This window comes from Ailuropoda melanoleuca, chromosome 2, assembly GCF_002007445.2.
Source record: "Ailuropoda melanoleuca isolate Jingjing chromosome 2, ASM200744v2, whole genome shotgun sequence".
In the NCBI taxonomy this organism is placed as follows: domain Eukaryota; kingdom Metazoa; phylum Chordata; class Mammalia; order Carnivora; family Ursidae; genus Ailuropoda; species Ailuropoda melanoleuca.
This window is the reverse complement of record NC_048219.1, coordinates 9,612,188-9,627,019: the sequence shown is the minus strand read 5'-3', so window position 1 is coordinate 9,627,019 and position 14,832 is coordinate 9,612,188. Positions and strand designations below refer to the sequence as shown.

General features: G+C 41.6%; 1 protein-coding gene across 16 annotated transcripts in view; it reads left to right on the top strand.

Annotated features, from left to right (window-relative positions):
• The window catches only part of PUM1 (pumilio RNA binding family member 1), a 128,222-nt gene that overhangs the window by 92,449 nt on the left and 20,941 nt on the right, over positions 1-14,832 (top strand). For 13 of the 16 annotated variants that reach the window (XM_011230729.3, XM_019804591.2, XM_019804584.2 and 10 more), the window contains 4 exons: positions 750-893; positions 1,789-2,085; positions 3,168-3,404; positions 13,235-13,502. In XM_011230729.3, the coding sequence (XP_011229031.2) occupies positions 750-893; positions 1,789-2,085; positions 3,168-3,404; positions 13,235-13,502 (946 nt within the window). The remainder of the gene's footprint in view (positions 1-749; positions 894-1,788; positions 2,086-3,167; positions 3,405-13,234; positions 13,503-14,832) is intronic. The other 3 variants (XM_019804590.2, XM_019804588.2, XM_019804587.2) reach the window with 2 other exon arrangements.

Genomic DNA, 14,832 nt, shown 5'->3' with positions numbered 1-14,832 from the left:
ATATGGTGACGAAAGATCCTATTATTTGAAGTGTGTCTAGGTTTTACCTGCTAACTTGCAGGATATTTGTGCTTACACTGTTACGAGGTATGGAAGTACTATGATTGTTGTACCCTCTGTTACTTCTGTAGTCAAGAAAACATAAAAATTGTCAGTGTTTGATTTCTGGTGATAACCTTGGTCAGCACTTTGAAGAGCATGTGTGTTCCCTATCCTGCTGAGTTCCCTTTCTTTTATCTTTTTTTTTTTTTTAAAGATTTTATTTATTTGTTAGAGCGAGAGCACATCAGCAGGGGGAGCGGCAGGCAGAGACAGAGGGAAAAGCAGGCTCCCCACTGAGCAAGGAGCCCGATGTCGGGCTCCATCCCAGGACCCTGGGGTCATGACCTGAGCCGAAGGCAGATGCTTAACCGACTGAGCCACCCAGGTGTCCCCTAAGTTCCTTTTCTAACACTTAGCAGATGGTAAATAATGGTATCCCCTCTTGCTCCATATACCATGCTAGGTCAGTCACATTTCGTCCTTTAATTGTCGCAGGAACTTTATGGGGCAGTTTTTATTATTATCCTCATTGAAGAAATGGATGCTCAGAGATGCAGGGTCATACAGCTATCTAGGTGGTGAAGCCAGGAGAGAAATCTACGTCTGTCTGTCCCCACTGCTGAGAGTCTATGACTGTTGACAATAGGCAACTACACAGGAAACACTGTTAGTTTCATATATACTTGTATGTGGCTTAATATTCCCAGGTTACCCGGTCTTGGCTCCTGCTGCTTACTATGACCAAACCGGCGCCCTTGTGGTGAACGCAGGAGCGAGGAATGGTCTTGGAGCTCCTGTTCGGCTCGTAGCTCCCGCCCCAGTCATCATCAGTTCCTCGGCTGCACAAGCAGGTGAGCTTCCGTCTCCGTGAACTCCTGTCAGCAGTCCAAAGGGGGCGACGGATGATGTTCTTACAATATGTTGAAATGTACTTTATTTGACAGTTCTCAATATAGCAATTCTGCCCTGTAATATTTCAAAGAGAAAATCAGAAGCAGCAAGTGACCTCGATAGATTCTGTTGACAGCCATGTACCAGCTGGTTAGCAGCAAGGACCTGCTCCACCGTGAACATAGGAAGTTGGATTACTCACACAAAATGGCACCGTTGGCAGAAATCCAAGGCTAATTTCACAGAAATCCATGATATTATTTTAAGATAATACTTTTTTTGTTGTTTTTTTGTTTTTTGATGTTTTTGTTTTTTGTTTTTCGGAGGGGGTGGGATGGAAGGAGTAGTGAGAAGTGGCAGAGCAATATGTTTTGATGGGGGGGCGCAATAGGTTTTTATTTTAAGCTTTATGGGTGTATATATATTAAGAATATAACTTAGGAACAATAGTGGGAACATCTAGAAGAGAGCAACATGTTTAGGAATTCGAGGGGCTTGCTGACAGTGGTTCTGGAAAGGTTCTCAACAGTGATATTTGTGGAACTTGAGATTTTAGGAAACAGTCGTATTTAAAACGGCTACATCTGACATCTGCCTGTTTTAACTGTAGACTCTTTAAAGCTACCGCTGCAGTGAATTTGGCTTCCATGGTATTTTGACCAAATTGGAAGCAGAAGTAGAAAATAGAAGCCTCAGATGGAAGGCTCAAAGGCAGATTCGTGTAGTTCTTTACAAGGCTCGTGTCTGCTTTGCGAAGCTAGGAGCGCGTGACAGCGTTTCTGGAAGGCTAGCGCCGAGGCTGGGGGACGCGGCCAGTGCCTTTCCCAGCCCAATGCTTTGCTTTCTTCTTCGTAGCTGTTGCGGCGGCCGCAGCTTCAGCAAATGGAGCAGCCGGTGGTCTTGCTGGAACAACAAATGGACCATTTCGCCCTTTAGGAACCCAGCAGCCCCAGCCCCAGCCCCAGCAGCAGCCCAGCAACAGCCTGGCATCCAGCTCTTTCTATGGCAACAACTCTCTGAGCAGCAATTCACAGAGCAGCTCCCTCTTCTCCCAGGGCTCTGCCCAGCCTGCCAACACATCCTTGGGATTCGGAAGTAGCAGTTCTCTCGGAGCCACCCTGGGATCAGCCCTCGGAGGGTTTGGAACAGCAGGTAGAAATCTGACTTAAGTGCTGTTAAAACTGAATTTTTGTTATTTTTGCAATCTTTATGGAACACTGACGATGCATGGAACCCTGGACAGATACCCCAGGCAGATCTGGACCGAGCCCCGTGGGAATCCGGCCGTCCCACATATCTTTGAGATGACGGACTGTTAAAATCAAGTTTTACAGTTGGGGCTGATTTCAGGTTTATGCTCATATTGCTACTTATTTATACTCTTATAGTTGATTTGTTTCAGGGATCAGAAAACCAGGGGAGGTTTTTTGCAGGCATTGGGAAGAACTTGGAGGGAAGTGTAGAAATGTGGATGTTAAAAACTGAGGGAGAAGGACTGACCAAAGACCACAGGGTAGTGTACCCCACAATCTGCAGGCCTTACAGAGTCGGGAGTTTGCTCCAGTCTTTTGAGAAGAATTAAGGTGGATATTATGGAAAAGTGGGAAGAAGGACATTAGACTGAGATATTTTTAATATTTCGATGGGAGGATAAAGCAGGAAAGTAGTAAGGAAAACAGTGGGATAATTGCAGTGTTTGTAAAACAATGTGATCTCAGAACAGAAGGGCATGTTTGAGAGAGAGAATCTTAAATTGGAATTGGGGGCTAGCAATAACTCTTGATTGAACCCATTGAGAAAACAAGCTTTCACATGTAAGTCTTGTGTAGTGGGGAAATACCCCATTTACAAATCTTTTTTCTGTACTCCGTTTTTCTACTAGAACCTTTGGGTTGATGAAAGGCATTCTTTCTAGCCCATTTTCTTTCACCTTTCCATAGCTTATGTGGCCGTCCGAGCTTTTTACCCCATCCCCACCCCATAATACGTGACACCAGAGGAAGGTAAATTTAGCATTCGTGTGATGGTTTGAACAAAAGCTTCATGTTAACCTGAGCCATGTCCTCTTTATTACTTTACCTGCCCCTAGAACTGCCACATGAACAGTTAGGCTGTCTCTGCTGACAAATTTGCGGTGGTAAGGAGTCTGGATCAAAGCGTTAGGAACAGGTCACTGGGCTTGTTCTTCAAAGAACAGGCCTTTTCTTATCTGCATTGTTTTAATTCCATTTTAGTTGCAAACTCCAACACTGGCAGTGGCTCCCGCCGTGACTCCCTGACTGGCAGCAGTGACCTTTATAAGAGGACATCGAGCAGCTTGACCCCCATTGGACACAGTTTTTATAACGGCCTTAGCTTTTCCTCCTCTCCTGGACCCGTGGGCATGCCTCTCCCTAGTCAGGGACCAGGACATTCACAGACACCACCTCCTTCCCTCTCTTCACATGGATCCTCTTCAAGCTTAAACCTGGGTAAGAACCATTACTCTAACACCACCTTGAACTCTAGAAATCTCTTGCCATTGATGACCTTACAAGTACTTTGCATAAGCAAAGGACAATCCCTTTATCCCAGGAGTGTCCTGGGTGTTCTGTGCCTTCCTTAAGTGCCTCATGTTATCTAGGCTGTACCTAGAGAGCATAGCAGTTTGGATTTATTCAAGTTTGGGTGCATCCCCTGTATATTCACTTCAGCTTCAGTCTGGACATCTTGTTCTTTGGCTACACGTGGGAGTCTTTCATTATAAACCCCGTACAGATTCATTTTCAGGAAAGCGGGAAAACACAGACATCGACAAAGAATGTGTTCACCTAGTGTCACCACCAAAATATCACAATTAATATTTTGCCTTATTTTTCAGACTCCCTCCCCTCCCCCCATACACGCTTAATATCTTACTTTTCCACATAAAATGTTTTATTTAAAAAATTGCCGTATTCTTAAATTTTTTTTTTTTGGTATAAACTACCTAGTTAGTATGCTAATGAGTATAGATGTGTATTTCTCAACTGTATGTTTAGGTTGTTACTATGTATAGGGATTTAAAAGTGTTACCATCTAGATCCTAAAATGAGGAAGGAAAAGAGGATTGTAAACAGCAGGCTGTAAGAATGAGAAGAAACTTACATTAATACTTTGGGTGGCAAATTCCTAAGTCTTTCAAGAGGTGGAAGGTGGTCCATACTTCCTTCCCTCAGTCACTTACCGAGTTTGCATTTTGAAGTCCTGATTTATTTCTTAGATGAGAAGAGTTGAGGCATTGAAGTAGAGTAACCGTACAATTTCTGGTGCAACGCAGACGCATATGAGAGTAGACGGGGGTGCTGTTAACAGTGAACTCTGTGATGCAGACCTAAACCAGCAGTGTCCTAGGAAGGGTCATCATGTATGGCCACTTTCCCCAGAGGATTGTGTTTGGTTTTTATTTTTAATTCTGTTTATTTTTCTTAGAGCAGTTTTAGCTTCATAGCAAAGTTGAGGGGAAAGTACAGAGATTACCCCCCGGCCCTCTTCCCGCACATGCGCAGGTTCTTCCAGTAGCAGCACCCCCACCAGAGCGGTGCCTTTTATAGTTGATGAGCCTACATTGACACGTCGTATCTTCCAGAGCTCATGGTTCACATGGACTCTTCAGTTTCTAACCGGCAAGATTAGAAGCGGCTTTATGGGCTCCGAGATGAGGACTGACTGAACACGAATAGTACGCTTTGGAAAGACAAAGACTGGGGAAGTGATTTATAAAAATCAAAGAAGTCCTGAAGGGGATAGGATAGTAGAGATACTATTCTAGGACTAAGAGCGCTATCTCTGAGTTGGAGAGGTGGTTTTTAAGGCAAAACTATGTACCTGTGTATGTACATACACATTTGGGTGAGTGTGTGTATATCCTGAAATCTCACATGTTCAGAGCTGTGCTTCTGGAATTCATTGTCTCAGGTTATATATGGACGTTACTTTAGAGAAGTTGTTGGGCCATTCCAGATTGGTAAATCCATGTTGGACAGATAGGGCAGTGGGTTACATTGCACAACGGTGTTTCCTAGGGACAGAATGCTTGGCTTTAAAGACTGAGGGTTAATGCACATTGTAAAGGGTAAATGAAAGTCCCAGTTTAGTGTGTAGATGGAAGGAGCTAACACTTACAGAGTAGTTATTATCTGCTACTGTTAATGGTTTTGGGTGCTGTACATATAACTCTGGCAGGTGTAGGTATTTTGCCCATGGTACAGAAGTGAGGAAGTTGCCCGAAATATCTTGCCAAGGCCTTCTCATTATCTGGAGATTTAGCGTCAAATGGGGCTCCAAAGCGCACACCATCAGTGTACGTCCTGTCACATGATATGCCCAGGGTTATCTTTTAAGCCAGTGCATTATCAAATCCAGAAGTCTTACCTTTTAATTCCTTGATTTAAACATTTGAACTGTGTCAGCTCATACTGACATTCATAGTAAACCAACTAAATCTTACAAACTTTTTTGGGGGGGGGCCAGTCCAAGAGCCAGGTGGTAAATATTCTAGGCTTGCAGGTCAGATGGTCTCTGTAGTAAGTATTCAGTTCTTCTGTGATGTACAAAAGCGGCCACAGACAAAATGGATATGAATGTGTAGCTATCATGCAGTCAAACTTTATTTCCCAATCAGTGGCAGGCCAGATTGTCCTGTGGGCTGTAGTTGGTCAACCCCTGGACTAGATGCTGTGGCTCTTGGTGTTTGAAAATGGAGCTGGAATCAATACTTGCACACACGGTGCCTTTCCTCTTTCCAGTGTATCAGCAATGTCATGAAGTATACTTCCTTCTTAATTCATGTTTCCCCTGTGAAGGAGGAAATAACTGTTGGTGCAACTTATTTCTCATTTTAATGACTCTTGCTGTCTGCCTGGTTTTCTTTTTAACATATCTTCCCTTTTAAAAACAATTGACCTCATTGAAGCAATTGAGTTGCATGTGTTTGCATGGGACTGCCATTCCCACGTGTCCTGTGTAAGTCACACATGTCATTCCTCGAGAGCTTTGTGTCTTGATCAGAACTTTGCCTTTACTCAGTCTGTTTCCTTGACCCAAGGGTTCTTTTTTTTTTTTTTTTTCTTTAAAGATTTTATTTATTTACTTGACAGACATAGAGACAGCCAGCGAGAGAGGGAACACAAGCAGGGGGAGTGGGAGAGGAAGAAGCAGGCTCATAGCAGAGGAGCCTGATGTGGGGCTCGATCCCATAACGCCGGGATCACGCCCTGAGCCGAAGGCAGACGCTTAACCGCTGTGCCACCCAGGCGCCCCTGACCCAAGCGTTCTTAACCTAGAGAAAATAGAGGCTTGGGAATTGGTTTCTGTGTCCATACAGAGGTCCTGAAGACATTTTTGGTGCAGGAAACTTAATATTTGTTTGCCAAATACATATTAGGCCACACCTGATAGAGTTTCTGCTGCTAATAGTGCTGCACTGCTGACGGTGGCCATTAGTTCTCAGATCACTGACAGCCATGCTGTGCATGTGCTCGTTGTGTTCAGTTCTCTCATCACTCTGTTCTGCACAAGGAAACTTAAACTCAGCATCGTCTCGTGCCCTGCACAATACCACACAGCTAGCAAGTATTTGAATGCACACGCCAGCCTGTAGATCTCTCTTGTTTTCCCAGTGTGAATCTTTTTTCCATCCTATGATTTTCATACTTCTTCCCTGAAGTCACACCTGTGTTAGGATACTCTCCAAATGATCACTGACCTGCTTAGTTAGCTTAGTTGGTTTTTTCCCCTCATTATTTATTCAGTAATCACTTACTGGTGCTCACTTAAGACTCTTAAATGTTTTTTCCATTAGCAATTGTTTAAAGACCAAAATTCTTTTTTTAAAGAAAAACTTTATTGAGTTACGTTTTACATATAAAATTCACCCATTTCAGGCTGACAATTCATTGATTTTTAGTAACTTTCCGAATTGTGCAGCCATCACCTCAGTAAGATTTCTCAAGACCAATTACAGTTAATCTGCATTCGTATCTTTAGCCCCACTCAGCCACTGATGTACTTTGTTTTTAAATTTGCCTTTTCTGAACATTTTGTGTAATAGAACCATACAACATGTGATCTCTTGTTTGGCTTCTTCCCTTCTCATGGTGTGTCCTCATCCTCCACAGACCCCATCCCCAACCCCCAACCCCATTCTCATGTTTTTGAGATTTCATTCATGATCTTATATGTGTCGGTAGTTTGTTTCATTTTATTGCTGAATTGTTGTCTTCTTTATGGATATACTGCATTTTGTCTAATCATTCACAGTTGAAGAATTTTTGTTGGTTATAGATTTTGGCTATTAGAAATCATGCTGCTGTGAACATTTGCATGCGTCTTTCTTTGGGCATATGTTTTTATTTCTGTAGTAGTAGAATTGCTGAATTGTGTTTCAGTTTTATGTTAAACTTGCTGAGAAAATGCCAAAGTGTTTTCCAAGCTGGTGCACCATTTTACATTTCCATCAGCAGTGAGGGCTCTAACTTCTCTGGATCTTTACGAACATTGTTCTTGTCTTATTTAATATAGCTATTCTAGTGGGCTTGAAATGGTATGTCATTGTGGTTTTAATTTCAATTTCCCTCATGACTAAGGATGTTGAACATCGTTTTCATGTGCTTATTAACTATTCATATATCTTTGGTGAAATGTCTGCTCATATTTTTTGCCCGTTGTAAAATTTCGGTGGTTTGTCGTCGTCTTATTGAGTTGCAGGAGTTCTTCTTATATTCCTGGCTACAACTCGTTCATTAGATACCTGCTTTTGCGTGTTTTTTCCTCTGGTTTTTTGCTTTTCTTTTTCTTTTCTTTTTCTTTCTTTCTTTCTTTCTTTCTTTCTTTCTTTCTTTCTTTCTTTCTTTCTTTTTTTCTTTCTTTCTCTTTCCTTCCTTCCTTCCTTCCTTCCTTCCTTCCTTCCTTCCTTCCTTCCTTCCTTCCTTCTTTTTATTTATTTATTTGTCAGAGAGAGTGTGCCTGAGCACAAGCAGGGGGAGTGGCAGGCAGAGGGAGAAGCAGGCTCCCCTCTGAGCAAGGGACCCGATGTGAGACTCGATCCCAGGACCCTGGGACCTGAGCCGAAGGCAGACACTTAACTGATTGAGCTGCACAGGCATCCTGTCTTTTAATTTTTTAAATATTATCTTTTGAAGTGTGCAATAGTTTTTAATTTTGATAAGGTCCAGTGTATCATGCTTTCTGGTATAGAAATCTTTGCCCAAGTCAGGCTCTTAAAGGTTTTTCTCATGTGTTTTTCTAAAAATCTCTTACTGTTTAAATTTATCATCCATTTTGAGTTAATTTTGTGTTATTGCCTGAGGTGGAAGTGTATCATTTTCCCCAGCAAAGTTTTGAAATTTTTGGTGTACAGGTCCTACATGCCTTTTGTTAAATTTGTTCCTACCTATCTTCTTTTTCTTACGCTGTTATGAATGGAATTGTAGCCTTGGTTTGGTTTTGGATTGTTTTTGCTTGCTTATAAAAATACAGTTGATTTTTGTGTATTGATCTTATATTCTGCAAATTCACCGTACTTACTTATTAGTCCCAATAAATTTGGGTGGATTCCTTAGGATATTTTATATATAGGATCATGTCACTTGTGAATAAAGGATTTTTCGGTCTGGTTGCCCTTTATTTCATTTTCTTGTCTAATTGTCTAGAGACTGCAGCACAGTGTTAAATACAATAGACAAGAGCACACATCCTTGCCTTGTTCCAGATCTTGAGGATAAAGTATTACTCTTTTAAGTATGATGATTATAGGTTTTTCATAGATGCCCTTTATGAGGCTTACATCTTTTCTAAACTTAAGAGTTTTGCCACGAATGGGGTTTGGATTTTGTTCTGTGTTTTTTGATGATTGTGTGGTTTTTATCTTTTATTCTGTGTCTGTGGTATGTTACATTAATTATTTTTTGGTTATTAATCCATTCTTGTGTTCCAGGGATAAATTCTACTTGGTCCTATTGGAGTCGATTAATATTTTTGTTGAACAGTTTTGCATCTATATTCATGAAGGATTCTGTCATTTTCCTTTCTTTGCCTGACTTATTATCATGGTGACATTGACCTTATAACATAGGTTGGGAAATGTGCCACCCTCATCTGTTTTCTGGAAGAGTTTGTGGAGTATTGGTAGTATTTCTTTAAACATTTGATAAAATTCAACAGTGAAACTATCCTGGCCTGGGTGTTTACTTGTGGGAAGATTTTTAATTACTAGCTCAATTTCTGTTTACATCTTAAGGGGTCAGGTTTTCCATTTCTTCTTGAGTCAGTTTTAGTAATTTGTGACTTTCTAGGAATTTGTTCTATATAAGTTGTCACATTTGTTGGCATAGGGTGGAAATGTCTTAAGAAATAAAATCTCCCACCCATTTTCTCGATCTCTCCCTTCCATCTCTCCCATACATAAACGTACATATGTGCATATATGCGTTTAGTAATACAAGCAAGTTTTTTATGACCCCGAGCAAGTCAGATGTTGAAATAGTTTGTCTTAAGTGTGTGTTATACTTCTCAATGTAAAAGTATTGCTTTTGTAATTATTAATACTACCATTGATAGTATCTTTATTAACAACTAGACTTACAGTCCTCGTTTGTGGCTTATATGTGGGTGAGGTGAAGCCTTTAGGCTCTCACCTGTACCTGAAATACTCATCTTTAATAAGTTCCATCTGTACCTCAGCAAGAAAAAGTAAGGGATGTGGAGATGAGTCTCCTAAAGGCCTGATTCTTACCTACATAGTCTTGTGTCTTGCCTCTCCGTAGTTGTCTCCATTCTGCACCCATCTCCTCCCCATTTCCTGAAATGCTGCTTCATGCTTACGGTTTTCTCCATAATCTCCAGATTGTGCCATTTTAAAACTCTAAGCATCAAGAAGTAGCAGATGTAATATATTATAATGTGCGTGGTTGACAACCCCCAGCCTTATCATGTGCCCTGGAAGAGGAGTACTGTGCCTGTTAATTCCCACAGTGTTGAAATACAGTAAAAATGAGCTTGAAAGTTCATAATCTGTCCAAGGCAAAAAAAAAATGTAAGCACTTAGTTTTATATGATAGAATACCTGTCTTCTTAAGATTAATTCTTGCTATTCTTACATGTCCTTAGTCCTTTAAGAAAAGCAAAGTTAAAACACAAAATGGTTTTCTCTGTCCCTGCATGAACAGCAAGAGATGTTTTCTAATTTATCCTTCAATAACTTGTACTAATTTTGGCTTAAATTTACTAGTCATGTGTTTGCCTTTCATACTTCACCATTCTAAAAGGTAAATGTAGTATTTTGTGATTGCTCACCTGATTCTCTGAAAGTGTCTTGTCATGTGTAAAATTAACCATGTGAAAATTCACTTATTTTGGACTCAGTGGTATGCACTGATTGCAACTCATTTTGGGCTTATCTTAATTTAGGGCTACCTGGCTGTGGTATTAGTATTAGAGAGTACACTGGGGAGAACTTACTGTAAACGTTTTGGTGAGTGGTTTTGCCTCTGCCTGTATTAAATAGAGTCAGATGTTGGGGCCTTGGCAATTTTTTCTTTAAAGGGGAAGAGGCAGGGTTTTACCCCCATGGGTATTCGATTCTGTTTTTCTGAGTCTTTTTTCTCTTTCCTTTTTGGTTTTTGGGGATTCTGTTGATATATCCTCTAGCCTGGAGATTCTTCCCTCATGTGGGTCCTGTTTTAAACACATCAAAGAATTCTTCATTTTGGTCACAGAGTTTTTTATCGCTAGCATTTCTTTTCAGTTCTTAGGATTTCCTTCTTTGCTAACCTTGCCCACCTGTTCTCGGATGCCGTCTGCTTTCTCCGTCAGAGCCTGTAGCGTATTCACCGTAGTCGTGTTCAATTCCCAGTCTGATGACTTGAGTATCCCTGCGTGTGTATCCCCGATGCTTGCTCTTTCTCTTCACACTGTGCTGTTTGACGGTTGGTATGCCCTGTCATTGTTTCGGGAGAGCCAGCCGTGATGTGCCGGGGAAAAGAACTGCCGTAAGTAGGCTTCCGGTGACGTGATGGCGAGGTGTGCGGGGAGGGGGCAGCGCTCTGTAGTGCCATCATTGGGGCTCAGTCTTTAAGGGAGCCTGTGCTTCCGGACCTCCAACTTCACACGTGCTTTTCATTTGTTTCCTCCCCCTTTTGGTGGGACGGGATGCGTTGAATAGGTTAGAGTTGTGTATTTTCCTTCCCTGGCTCATTCGGTCTCTGACGATAACCCAGCAGGTTATCTGGTTAACTAGTTTCTCCAGAGGGCAGGCTTGGTGGAGAACAGAGAGCTCTGGCCTATTTCAGAATGGTTTCTTTTTCCTTCATCTTACTTAAGCCAGAGAAAATTTTTCTCTTATATTTATCGTGGAACCTGGTTGCAATTTCGGAGGTAAATCTCACAATATTGTGGGGGGTTTAACTCTCAGGGCTGTCCACTCTGAGTTAATAGCAATTTGTCAATTACAGTTCAGGTTTCCTTATGTTTGTCATCCATATTAGGATGGCTTTTTAGGAGTTTGGTTCTGTTTCTCTGTTGATTTGTTACTTTTCCCTAAGTGCCTTTATTAGTGACCAGGCTCCTAAAATATCTTTATTTTCAAAACTTTATATGTTTGTGCCATTCGTTCTTCTTAACCACGTTCCTTGCTGTTCCCACTCTGCGGGACCTGATTTTCACCTCTTTGGCCATTTCTCCTCTTTCTCAGGGCAGGGAGAAAGAATTGTTTCTGAAATGTTTAATAAAGAGCCGCCGTATGGCTACTCACTGTTCTCTATTCTTAAAAACCTCCTGTCTTTCTTGGTATAACTGAGTCTGAAAATGAGCCTCATTAGGTTGCAAAGGCACTTAACTCTGGAGTCGAGTTGTGTCACACGATCTGGCCACGATCATCTTGGGTTTTGTATCTTTGGGGGAGCATTTTACCTCTTTGGGCCTTAATTATCTGTTACATAAATGGTAATTTAAAACTTCTTTTCCAAAATACTGGTGAGAATTCAGTAAAAGTGTACATGGAATACTTCTAGCATAGCACCTGGCATAGGACAAATGCTCAGTAAATGTTTCACAGATTTTAACATTGAGCCTTTTCCTTTTGGTTCCATCACTTTCATTGAGATCCAGACCTTTGAAGCTGGGCCCTAGAATTCTGTGGAGAAATCCAAGCTGGGTATCTTTTGTAGCTGCCGTTAAACTCCAGAGCAGACATTCATTACATCTCATGAAGAAGTTAACGGACGGTTCATGCTGGGTGACTTTTCTCATAGATTCTGAGTTGTTAGTCATCTGTGCTCTTTGTGCTTTATTGTGGTGTTTCTTACCTACTTTGCCTTTTTGTTTAAAAGGAGTGGGGTAAAATAACACACAGAAAGGGTTTTTTTTTTTAGCATATCTTTTTTTTATAGTGTAAAATTAAAAAAAACCCCACCATTGTAAAAAAGTAAGAACATTAAAAATATATTCTCATAATACTTTTTTACTCTGGTTTACATTTTGATAAGCTTTTTGGTCTTACCTCTATTTTATCTGTCTAGAGATTCACAATTATTATTCCCTTGTCATCAGTTCAGTCATCAGTATCTGTGGCATGAAAGTTGCTGCTACCGCAATCATTTCAGGCTCTGTCCCAAAAGATGGTGTTAAGAGCTGCCCATTCCGGATGCAGAACTTGAAAACCTTCCATTGCAAAGCATATGTCCTTTTTTTCTACTCCTTGTGTCTCCTCCTCGGTCTAGGGTGCCTTAGTGATTTTCAGATTTCTGTTTAGTGGCAGAATCATTCCTTCAGACCTTTTTCGGAAGCTTTTTATATAAAACAGACCAATCTGGGTACTCTTTTTTTTTTTCTCTTCCTCTTTTAAGGAAGAGTTTCTGATGGCAATGGGATTCTTCTGCTCATGGCAGGAATCTCCCCAGAGCTCAGAGCAGAAAACGACTTGAGGTCTGTGCATTGTGTGTTTTTGGATCCCTGGTGCTCAGGTGCTGGGTCACAGGGCAGGCACTTTCCCCGGCATTTTCCTCACTGAGGGTGGGCTAACTGTTGCTCCGTTATTGGTAGCAGTCCCCCTCTTGGTGGGTCCAAGCATTTCCCCTCTTGGTCTTTGTGCAGAAGTGTCTTCCATCTTGGTGAGTTGGCCTTATAAAAACTGTGGCACTAATAGAATCGAATCTTAACACAAAAGCAATAGCGTTGAAACAAAATCCGAAATGATGCCGGCTTTCATGTGTGGGATGCTTTTTCCCTCTTTTGAACAGCATTCCTTAAGAATGGGTCTTGAGTTGTCCTGTTCTGTAACCAACAGGAGGCCTCACCAATGGCAGTGGGAGATACATCTCTGCCGCGCCAGGCGCTGAAGCCAAGTACCGCAGCGCGAGCAGTGCCTCCAGCCTCTTCAGCCCCAGCAGCACCCTGTTTTCTTCCTCCCGGTTGCGATACGGAATGTCTGATGTCATGCCCTCTGGCAGGAGCAGGCTTCTGGAGGATTTCCGAAATAACCGGTACCCTAATTTACAACTGCGGGAGATCGCTGGACATATAATGGAGTTTTCCCAAGACCAGCATGGGTCCAGGTGAGGACTTGGCTTTGGCACTTAAGGTAACTGAAATCTTAATGCCTTAAATTCCATGCCTCAGATAAGGTATACACTAAGTAAATGGCCATAAAGTAATTGAAACAAAGTTTGCCTTTTAGTATGCTTCCCATTATTTATTTCAGAGGGATGTCGGGATATGAGGGTCATCAGATACAGAGGTGACTGAAGAGCCAGTTAGTATTCTGGATCACATGCTTCAACAAACCTTTTTATCGTATTGTGGTGTTCCTAGTTTTTGGGAACCTCACAGGGTGTCTGTAATTTAAGGAACAGAAACAATAACACAAAGATATACGCACACTTTTGCTACTTTAATCACTATTAAGAGTCTTGCTCTTTTTTTTTTTTTAAAGATTTTATTTATTTGAGAGAGAACACAAGTGGGGTGTGGGGAGGCAGAAGGGGAAGCAGACTCCCTGCTGAGCAGGGAGCCCTACATGGAGCATGATTCCAGCACCCTGAGATCATGACCTGAGCTGAAAGCAGACTCTCAAAGGACTGAGCCACCCAGGTGCCCCAAGAGTCTTGCTCTTAAGGAGACATTATTCACATGTAAGTTTGGGTGTCTGCTTGCTCAGGAATAAGATAGCTCCACCACTTTTCTGTGTCATTTCACTCTGTAGAAGTGAGAGTCTACATAGAGGTGAGAGAGAAGAAGCTATTGTAAAACACAGAATCTGCTTTGGCTTATCCCTCCCCATTTGGCTGTTCCAGTGGCCTTTACAGAAAGGGACCACCCTGATCCTGGGGAAAAAAGCCTAATTATGGTGACATCACCTATCCTTTCCTATTTGTCTCCATTTCTCTTTCTTGCTGTCTGTGCACACTGAAACAGCTTCTAAAGAACCCGTCTCCTCTTTGAGTTCTGCCATCTTGCTACTGGGCAAGGATTTCTCTTATTTGGATCCTATAGACCAGATTGAGAGACAACACTTGTTTTCTTTTATACTTACCTGAAGTGAAAATTGCAAACAGTGCTACTTCGGAAGACACTGCAGGCATCAATCACAACTCTTCCACAGCATGAGGAGTACGGCTTCATACTCACATGAGTTAAAGAAGATACTAAGGGCTATAAGCACTGAGTTTATGATGTAAGGCTTGTTTCTAAAGAGAAAGTCAGGTAGAGTTCTCCCTGAGTTAATGCCCACCTTTACCCTCCTTTCCCTGCCTCCCCCGCTTGTCTCCCCCTCATCCCCACACACAAATACGGTTTTGTATGTATGTAATGAAATGTACTAAAATTTAAATATACTTTTTTTTTTTTTTTAAAGATTTTATTTACTTATTTGACAGAGAGAGACAC